General features: G+C 47.6%; 1 protein-coding gene across 1 annotated transcript in view; it reads right to left on the bottom strand.

Moving 5' to 3' along the window:
* Positions 1-10,157, bottom strand: part of Itgb3 (integrin subunit beta 3) — a 65,404-nt gene extending 55,247 nt beyond the window's left edge. Inside the window, exon 1 of the mRNA XM_055592571.1 lies at positions 10,082-10,157. Within this exon, the coding sequence (XP_055448546.1) occupies positions 10,082-10,157 (76 nt within the window). The remainder of the gene's footprint in view (positions 1-10,081) is intronic.
* Between the last annotated feature and the right edge of the window lie 523 nt (positions 10,158-10,680).

Genomic DNA, 10,680 nt, shown 5'->3' with positions numbered 1-10,680 from the left:
AGATAGATAGATAGATAGATAGATAGATAGATAGATAGATAGATAGAATGAATCAGGTACAGTAATTCCTGCAGTTCTTCCTAGTTATCCAGATGCTGAGATGGGAGGATTGTGTGAGTTTCAGAGTTAGAATCTGATCTCAGTAAAAACAGGATTTTATCTAAAAATAAATTAATAAATTGTAAGAGTGTCTAGGTGGTTCAGTGCTTGTCTAGCATGTACAAGGCCCATAGTTCTTACACCAATACCACAAAAAAAAAAAAAAAATTAAAACCAAATAATATATCCATGCCCTTTGGCCTACCCAACCTTAGTTCTAGAAATTACTCGTATAATCCCAGCACAGAGAAGGCTGGGACAAAGTTGTGAGTTCAAGGCCAGAGTGTGCTGTAAGTGAGAGTCTATATCAAAGGAGAGGAAAGGAATAGAAAAGAAAGAAAAAAAGAAACTAAGTTTATAGAAACACTTCAACAAAGAAACATAATATATAAGGTTATGTCTCTGTGACTTCATTTGTAGCAAATAAATGCCAACAGAGTTTGCTAAGTGCACTCCGATACACCTATTATATCATTCTGCTCTTTGCCTTTTCTGCAAGAATCATAGCTTTTGAGATCAATAATGAAATGCCATAAACTGCCACAAAAGATACGGACAGTAGGAGCAGGAGAGATGGATCAGTGGTTAAGAGATCTTGCAGAGGACCTAGGTTCAATTCCCAGGACCCACATGGTGGCTCACCATCACCTGTAACTCCAGTTCCGGGGGATCCGGCACCCTCTCCAGACACCAGGTGCGTGTGCAATGCATATCCAATGCGTAGGCGAGCCCTCGTACACATAACGTGAAAATCAATATTTTTAAGAGAGGCCTGGAGTGTAGTATTAAGTGAGGATGATCCCACCGTGGGTGGTCCTATTTGAGAAGCAACAATAATGACGAACAATGTTACAAAGGGACTTACCGTGGGTGGAAACTCTAGGGTAATGGTCTCTTCCCTCTGAGCCAGAGGCTCGCTCACTAAGCTGGCTGGTTAGCAAGCTCCAGGGATCTACCTGTCTCTGCCCTCCAACACTGGGCTTACAGGCACTTGCAGCAGCTTTTACCTGGACTCTGAAGATTAGAGCTCAGATCTTCGCGCTGCAAGCAAATGCTCCTACCATTTGGACCATCTCCAGCCTCTGCGCTGCCTTTCTGTTTTTCTTAACAAGCTGAACCACTTTTATTAACTAAAACAAAATTCAACCTAATTTTCCAATGTCCTTCATTTTGCTTCCTTTTTCATTTTTGTTCTCATTATTGTAGGTTCCCCAGAGCTTGGTGAGCTTCTACAAACTACTTCAGCATCCCCAAGCTAGGCGGGAACACAATAGTAAACTCTGGCAGATATAAGGAGGAGGATGCTGGTCCAGGTTAAAGAAGAGAAAAGAGAGCAAGAGATCCATGTATAACATGGTGACTAGAGTTATCAACAGTGCATCTTCTGTTTAAAAATTGCTGCCTTTAAAAGTCAGTTTAAAGGACCATGCATGGATAGAACCTACAACCCCTGCTCAGACATAACCCATGGTAGCTCAGTATCCAAGTGGGTTCCCTAGTAAGGGGAACAGGAATTGTTTCTGACATGAACTCATGACCTTCCCCTCCCCACTGAGGGAGGAGCAGCCTTGCTAGGCCACAGATAAGGACATTGCAACCATCCTGAAGATACCTGATAAGCTTGGGCCAGAGGGAAGGAGAGGGGGACACCCCCTCTCAGTGGACTCAGAAGGGGGCAGGGAGGAGATGAGGGAGGGAGGGGAGGATTGGGAGGGAAAGAGGGAGAGGGCTACAGCTGGGATACAAGTGAATGTATAAAATTATTTAAAAATAAAAAAATATTTTAAAAAAAGTCAGCTTAGCTGGGTTTAGTAACCTACACCTTAAGTACTTGGGAGGCAGAACCAGGTAGATCTCTGTGAGTTTTCAAGGTCAGCCTGGTCTACAGAGTGAGTTCCAGGACAGACAGGGCTGTAGTGAGAGTTTTGGTTTATTTAAAAACCCAGTTATGGGCTGGCATAGTGGCACATGCCTTTAATCAGAGCACTCAGGAGGCAGAGGCAGGTAGATCTCTGTGAGTTAGAGGCCAACCTGGTCTACAAAGAAATTCCCAGGGCATCTAGGGCTCTGTTCACAGAGAAACCCTGTCTCAAAAAACAAAGACAACAAAAGGCTCAGTTATGTTATATAATCTCAGGTATGGGACAGAGGGCTACAGCAAACTATTTGCCTCATTCTGGCTCTGAAAGGGTTGTGATCTTTGCCAGCTTCAGATAGTTTAATTCTGAGGACTCTGAGAAAGAATAAATGCCAGAGCCCAGAGAGGGGCTGGGAGATGCTCCGAAAAAGGAAGAAGATAGCTGATGCTTCCCCTTGCTGCTCCTGGTTGCTGTTGATACAGTTTGATGAGAAGTTGGAGATCTCCTGAAATGAAGATTGGACTTGCCCCAAGGAACCCAATGACTCTAACCAGCAGAAAGTAGCTAAAAATAACTCCACCTCTTCTCCTCCACTAACCTTCTTTCTCTCTAACCTGCTGTTGGGCTGTTGGAAGGGATTATGGTGGAGAAGGGAGGTAGAGATATAAGAACCAATTAGATTATAAGTACCCCAAGACAGGGCTACATACAGAGATCCCATCTCCAAAAGTAAAATTAAATTTAAAAAAAGTAAATAAGCAATTTAAGTGATCTTGTCAGAAATAAGTGAAAATTATGTGAGCTAATTTGTGTATTATATAGTTTGATTTAGCCATTTCCCAAGGTTTACATTTCAAAATATGTTATATAGCATACATGGAATTTTCATTTGTGTATTTATTATAGTAATAGAAGAAAATGAAGAACAGCAAACTTTGACCAGCCTATCCCCCATGGCCTTATGGGATTACTCAGGGCAAAGTGTGCTTTGTGCTCACATGTAGGATTCCCAGGAGTGAGAGTCAGCGCTTCTCAACCTCTGATGGGATTCTCACTACAGTCCTCACAGTTCGAGCAAGGGTTTAAACTGGGAGCGTTACCGCACTAGGAGAATAACTCCAGCGTTTGGAGCCACTGGAGCATTCACACAGCAGATTTTCTGCCTCTAAGAAGCTCATCAGCAAAGAGGGACCTATGGGGACCTGTAAAATGGCTACTGAGTATTCTTTTTGCCAACCTCCCGAAACTCTCTTCTAGTGCCACATTTCAAGTCTGATTCTAACCTCAGGACTTCTTGCTTCACAACGAATCTTTCCATAGAGTTCCAAATCACTGAGCTGTTGAAGGAGAAACTCCTCCAGTAAGAGATGAGAGAATAAGAGAGAAACCAGAGGTGGGGGGACCCCTTCATCTGCCCCTTCCCCCACTCCACAGCCTCTAAGATACTAGGATGAAGGCCACAGAGAAGGTGATTTGTTTAGTCCTCCAGCAAACTGACATGAAAGCCCACAGAGCCATGATGTGATGTAAGTTCTTAACCACAGGCTCACTGCTCTTTTCCTGAGAATTTTTTCTACAGAAAAGGAAGTGGAGTGTAGCACAAGTTTAAGTACAGGAAAAAAAAAATGCATCTGCACACACAAATGATTGTGCTTATGGGGAAATCTCTGAGTAGAATAAATCATCTCCCTGACTGTGGGCCCTGTAGAAGGGGTCAAAATGGGACACCCGCAGCTCCAACTCAGACTTTCTAGTGATGGGCATGACTCCACCTCATTCTTTCTCCCTGACCTGCTGGAAAGGGAACAGTGGGGGAAAACAGTGGTCTTCTGCAAAAATGTCATGTCTAAGGAGTCGTTTTGTTTGCTTTTTTGTTTTCTTTTGTTTTGTTTTTCAGAGATGCTACCAAATACATGAGTAGTAAAGTGGATTCAGGTGTATTAGCCAGCCCTTTGGCCTCAAGAGTGACATAAGCATATATGACCAAAAAAAAAAAAAAAAAAAAAAAATCTGTTGCAGGAGATGGCTCAGAGGTTAAGAGCACTGGCTGCTCTTCCAGAGGTCCTGAGCTCAACTCCCAGCAACCACATGGTGGCTCAAAACCATCTATAATGATATCTGGTGCCCTCTTCTGGCATGCAGACATACATGCAGGCAGAACACTTAAAAAAAAAAAGAAGAAAGGAAGAAAGGAAAGGAAGGTAGAAAAGGAAGGAAAGAAGGAAAGAAAGAAAGAAAGAAAGAAAGAAAGAAAGAAAGAAAGAAAGAAAGAGGGAGAGAGAGAGAGAGAGAGAAAGAAAGAAAGAAAGAAAGAAAGAAAGAAAGAAAGAAAGAAAGAAAGAAAGAAAACACACCTTTTAGACAGAAAGACTGTAAGTGGCAGAGGTTGGGTAGGACTAGAGTAAGACAGTGTTTTCGGGATGTGGTGAGACAGCTCTGCTCCTACCACAGCACATTGGTTTCCTGCACAAGATCATGCCGGTCGGCATTCCAGCATGGAAGAGGGATAGCCCCCAGGTCCCCACCCCACCCCTACTGCTGACAGCTGATGGCTTCTGGGAATGGAGACTCAAGGATGTGGCCCCTGCTATATGGACCTCGTTCCAGGAAATAGTCTCACATCCATAAGTATAGAGAAAGCACAAATGGGACACAGTGGTTTATAGAAAAAAAAAAGAAAGAGAGAGAGAGAGAGAGAGAGAAAGAAAGAAGATATAAATTTGAAAAGGGGGATGGATCTGGAAGGAGTTGGGGGAAGGGATGAGGGGGAAATGACTCTAATACATTGTATGAAATTATTTTTAAAAACTAATAGAAACAGATTTGGAAATATCTGTTACTTTTGGGACCAAGAATAATAAAAATTAAAAGTGGAGATTGTTGCAAAATCCTCAATTCTTTATCGAGCATTTGGAAACTCTAATGGCTCACGCACTGCTCATGTGTGTCTCTCCGGCTGAACACGGACGGAACCACCACAGTTTAGTGGAGATAAGTTTCGAGGCTTTCAAGGTACTATCTCACAGTAGGAGGATGGAATGGCCCCAGTGAGCTCTTGGCATTACCGACCGGAGCAACGACTTGACGAACTGTAAGTGCATTAGAAGCGGGAGAAGTCAGGCTTAACAGCCTACACACTATGGTCCTGTCTCCCTGACTTTCTGTAAAACAGATCTGTGAGGACAGGAGACCAGTGATTGCCAGAATCCAGGAGTGGGGAAAGAAGATTTTCAAAGAAGCCAGAGGGAACTTCTTGGAGTACTGAAAATACTATCTTCTTTATGGTGGTGATTATTTCACTGTCTTTGCCAAAACGCTCACAATTGCACACTGAGGAGGCTGAACTCTATGGCACATAAGCTATACTTCTATGCTAAGCTTTTTTAGAGACTTACATATTTTCATTTTTGTCGTGTGTGTGTGTGTGTGTGTGTGTGTGTGTGTGTGTGTGTGTGTGCAGCACATGCATGCAAGGACTGGAGTTACAGGTGGTCAGGAACCATCTCTTTCGAGTGCTGAAAAGTGAACCCAGGTCCTCTGAAAGAGTATTACATGCTCTTAGCCACTGAGCTACCTCTCAGACCCAAGCCTCTTTTTTTAAAGATGTGTATTTTTTTTTTATTTTATGTGTACAAGTGTTTTGCATGCATGTAGTGTGCGGTGCCCAAGGAGGTCAGAAGAGAGTGTTGGGTCCCCTGAAATAAAGTTACAGACCGTTGTGAGCCACTGGGAACTAAGCTCAGGTCATCGGCCAGATCAGCAAGTGGTCTTAACCGCTAGCCATCTCTCTAGCCCCAAATCCTAGCCCTTTATAAGGGCTGGAAGTTATCTGGGGACAGTGTGCCCAGAGGGAAAGGTAAGTCTTTATCATTTTGCTGCAGTCTCAAGTTTCAATAAATGCTGGCAGTTTCCAAAGAAAAGATGCCTTCAACAGCATCACCCCCGGTGCCTATGTTCATGCCCACTAGTGACGTGAGTTTGCAGCAGGCAGGTGACCCTTCCCACGTGGGGAGAAGGGAGAGGAGGAAATGGTGAGACGCAGCAGGCCACATCTGTGGGCAGTGAAGAGGGTAGGGATCCCCAAAGCTGCTCAGTCACACACACACACACACACACACACACACACACACACACACACACACCCCTTACCCAGTTAATTATCTGTCTGCTGATTCATGCCTTGTGGCTCCTGCGGGCACGCTTCCTGCCTGTTTCTGCCAGCAAGGGCAGGATCCTTGCAGCTGGGAAGAGATGATAAATAGAAATCCAGGGAGGGTGGGGAGTTGCAAAGGAATAGTTTTATCGGGGAATTCTGGAGTCACATTCAGGTCCCCCTCCTCATACCAGTGCCTCCTCGTCCCATCCTACCCTCTTCCAAGGAGGTGGAAGAGGATAGGAACAAAAGATTGTTCTAGTCTCTCCTCCAAAGATAGGAAGAAGGGGAGATACTTCAGAGACCCCCTCACACACCCAGCCTTTCATCCTCCTTCAGTCAGAAGATGGACAACAGCCCAAAGGTCCAAAGGTCTGGGATTTATATACACACACTTGAATTCTTTTCCCAAGACAGGGTTTCTCTGTGTAGCCTTGGTGCTACGGATTTCTCAAAGAGACATCACATTGATTTATGTAATTTTTCTTAACTGTAGTAGTACTCTGCATGTACACTTTGCATACCAGAAGAGGGCATTACAACCCTTCATAGATGGTCGTGAGCCACCATGTGGGTGCTGGGAATTGAACTCAGAACCTCTGGAAGAGCAGCCAACATTCCTAACCCCCTGAGCCACCTCACCGGCCCATATCTAGATGCCTCTTTCTACATTTCCCTACCTACTTCTTTGGCTGCCTGTGGGCCAAGCATGGGGTTCCTCTGGACTTTACAAAGTTGAAACTCAACAGAAAACAGAAAAGAGGAGGAGGAGGAGGAGGAGGAGGAGGAGGAGGAGGAGGAGGAGGAGCAGCGGACTCTCTTCTCCTGGGCCTTCTCTGTAGATTCTTGCAGGTGCAAAAGGGCTGAAATATGCCGAGACACCAAAGAGGACTGGGTTGAGCTAAGAGGATGTGAGAAATGACTTCTCAGGCGAGCTCTGGGACCACACTAAGGCATGAAGCAGCAAGAGCATTCCTGCAGCCCATGGTATCCACCAGTGACAGCAAAAACACTGACGACAGGTCTCGCCGTGTATTGAACGCTTCATTTCTCTCTCTGTCTTGTTTAGTCCGCAAAAGAGGGACACTGTTTTTCTCCACTACAGGTGAGGAAGCATGACTAAGACATTAGACAATTGGACAAGACCACATGATCAGTCAGTCAGGGGTAAAGTCAAGAATCAAACCTCTGTCCTGCTGACTTAAACCCCAGCTCTTGGGGTCAGATGGAGGGGGAGGAGGACCTCCCCCATCAGTGGACTTAGAGAGGGGCAAGGAGGAGATGAAGGAGGGAGGGTGGGATTATGGGGGGAGTGAGGGAGGGGGCTACAGCTGGGATACAAAGTAAATAAACTGTAACTAATATAAAAAAATAAAAATTTAATTAAAAAAAAAAAACAGCTCTTTCTTTCCCCAGCAGCAAGCCACTCCAGGCTCCGAGGATTTGCTGAAGTGGGCTTCAGCTGTGGAGTTCCCAGAATACAAACTCCAGAAGAGAAATACCCACCTTGTTGCTGACTTAATTGGGCTAGACAAGCAGTAAATACGGGGAAGCCTCTGACACTTGGTGTTTAGGTGAAGCTAAAAAGGTCATCTTTGTAGACAAAAACCGAAAGTCAGCATCTCCTCACAACAGAATCTCCTACTCTGGACAGCCTTTCTTGGCAACCTCACTCTACCCCTGATCCTGCTGTGTCCCTTCAACACTGTGAGTCCCAAAACAACTGTCCTGTCATCCCTGCTTCCCCAGGGACCTAGTGATAATTGCTCCTCCGACACCAACACTGGGATGGGGTGTGAGAATGACAGACACTTCTTTTAGAGAGTGCTCTAGGACTTCATCTGCCTCTTGGGGGGGGAGCGGTCTGAGTTTAGCTCAGCACCATTGACTCTCTGGCCTCTCAGGATTATATTCCAATCACAGAAAATCTGTTAACAGATATTCTGATTTCTGTCCCTGGGCAGAGACCAGATGACAGCCTTGGGTGGTATTCCTAAAAAACAGGATCTTCTCTTTCTATCCTGGAGATCCCTGAGTAGGCCAGGCTGGTAGGCCACGCTGGTTTACCTACCAATGAGCCCCTGTCTCTGCCTCCCCCAACACTGGAATTACAAGTACTACACCACTTGTTTTAATAGGCCTGGGAAGAGAATTCAGGACCTCCTCCCTGAATGGAGACAAGCCTCGCCTCCCCATCTCCCCCAGCCACTAAAAGACCTTTAAACCCAGGCTTAGGTATGCCAGTCAGTGTGATCCTATATAGAGAATTACAACTGTGTTAGCCAAACCAGCAAATGAGACTCTGGGGTGGAAGGGAGGAAGAGAACAAAGTAACAGATATGCTTTTCTTTCTCTAGAGCTGAAACAAGCACTGTGCTATCTATGTGTTAAGTCATTACTTTCTTCTCTCAAACTACAGGTGGTGATGATGATGATGACAAAGATACTCAGAAGTTAACTTGAAAGTTATGGAAATAAACAAAGCACAGAGTGTTTTAAGTGTATTTCAAAGTAGCTGAGAAGAGCTGAAAGTTGCCTAACATAAATACTAGCCACCTGATTTGGTCCTTGTGCAGTGGATTTGTGTACATTTTCTTTCCTTTGAGACCAGGGTTTCTCTGTGTGGCCTTGGCTGTCCTGGACTAGCTTTCTAGACCAGGCTGGCCTCAAACTCACAGAGATCCACCTGCCTGCCTCTGCTTCCTGAGTGCTGGGATTACAGTCGTGACCCACTGTGCCCAGCTTTGTGTGTACATTTTCACACTCTACATAAGCCTTATCATTATATGTCAATTAAAAAAAAATTCAGAAGTAGCCGGTAGCCGGGGCAGTGTAATCCCAGCCTCTGGGAGGAAGAGGCAGATGAATCTCTGTGAGTTGCAGGCCAGCCTGGTCTAAAAAGTGAGTCCAGGACAGCCAAGGCTACACAGAGAAACCCTGTCTCGAGAAAAAACAACAACAACTCAGAAGTAGAAATTTTAAGTTCATGAAAGTTAGCCTATCTGTAAGAAACATCAGCTTTCCTGGTGAATTTCCCCATTCCCTGTCAACAGCTAGCAGCAGCTGACAAAGACTAACGTCTCCGGGGCAGACTGCTGAAGATCCTGATTCCTGTTCTGGGCTCACGAAGCTTGTTCTATGTAGGCTAAAGACCGCGGTTTTCATCTGTCAGCAACCAGCAACCTTAAGTACTCCGCTGAGACGCCCTTTCCCCGTCCCTTATCCGTGTCTATCTGTACGTCATAGACAGGTCTCGAAGGCAGCCAGCAAAATACGTTTTTAGATTGCTTAGCCTCAAAGTCAACTTAATAAACTTTACCTTTAAATCATAGTGCGCAAAGAGCGTGAAGCATTCCGATATACGTGAGACCCCTACTACACACACACACACACACACACACACACACACACACACGCACGCACGCACACACCATCTGCAGGCTTTCACCTGCCCCAGCTGACCTGAAAGCTCAGTTTCATCACCTCCAGGAAGATGACCCCCGGCTCCCCAGGGCCCTGCTGACTGGACCACTCCCCATCCCCGCGGCACTAGTGAGGCTGACCGCGGACTGTCCGGGCAGCTGGCGGTGTGGGGCGCACGCAGGAGAGACAAGGCCAGCCCCGAGGACCCCTGTGCGGACTCGGCGCGCAGTCAGGGCGAGCTGGGTGAGAGGTCCGTCCCAGAAGGACCCGAGCCTCAACCCTGCTCCTCCTTAACGGCCAGATGGGAGGGGAGGGATGCAACCCGCGGCGCGCACAGCCACTCAAGAAGGTGAGCCGTATCCTTCTGCGGGCGCACCGGGACCGCTCCACGGGGCCCCCCGCCTGGCCTCTGCTCCCCGGTCTCCGCCACCCGCGATGCGCCCCCCGAGGCCGCCGGAGGAAGGACCCGCCCCCCGCACCTAAGCTCCTCAGCCCCAGCTCCCGGCTCCAGCCGTCCCAGCGCAGCCCGCGCGCCAGCCTCACTCACCTCCGACGACAACGCCCGCCAGCGCCCCCAGCGCCAGCGCGGCCGCCCAGAGCCGCCCCGGCCGCTGCGCTCGCATCCTGTCCGCCGCCCTGCACAGCGCGCCTGGCGCCCTCCGCGGCTTTTCCTGCCGCGGGAGGGGAGGGGACGGGAGGGGAAGGGACGCGGTGGGTGGGACGCAGCGGGGCGGGCCGAGGGCTCGCGCTCCCTCCCCTCGGGCGCTCGTCTGGACCCTGCCTGAGGCTGCGAGCGAGATGGTGAAACTCGTGCGCCTCTCTCCAGAACCCTCCCCAGCCCTCCGCCCACGAGGACCCGCCCGCGGGCTCACTAGCCCAGGCCGCGCCCCGGGAGGTCGTGTATGCATCTGCGTCCCAGGGGTCTGGGCCTGGTGCTTGGTTTAAAAGAAGAAGGAGAAGAAAAGTAGCCCTTGGGCCACTTCCTGGACTCTGACATCAGCACTGCTGTTTCACTTGGCCTGGCCCACTTCGGTTTCCTCCAGGCTCATTCATTCCCTCTATCGCTGAGTTAACAGGGAGCCCTCGAACGCTTTTCCTGCAGCCGCTCGGCAATACCACGTCTCCAGGGAAGATGCATCTGTGAAG

The sequence above is a fragment of the Psammomys obesus genome, unplaced genomic scaffold, assembly GCF_907164565.1.
Source record: "Psammomys obesus unplaced genomic scaffold, mPsaObe1.curated_primary_1811, whole genome shotgun sequence".
Classification (NCBI taxonomy): domain Eukaryota; kingdom Metazoa; phylum Chordata; class Mammalia; order Rodentia; family Muridae; genus Psammomys; species Psammomys obesus.
This window is presented reverse-complemented; position numbering and strand designations above follow the sequence as displayed.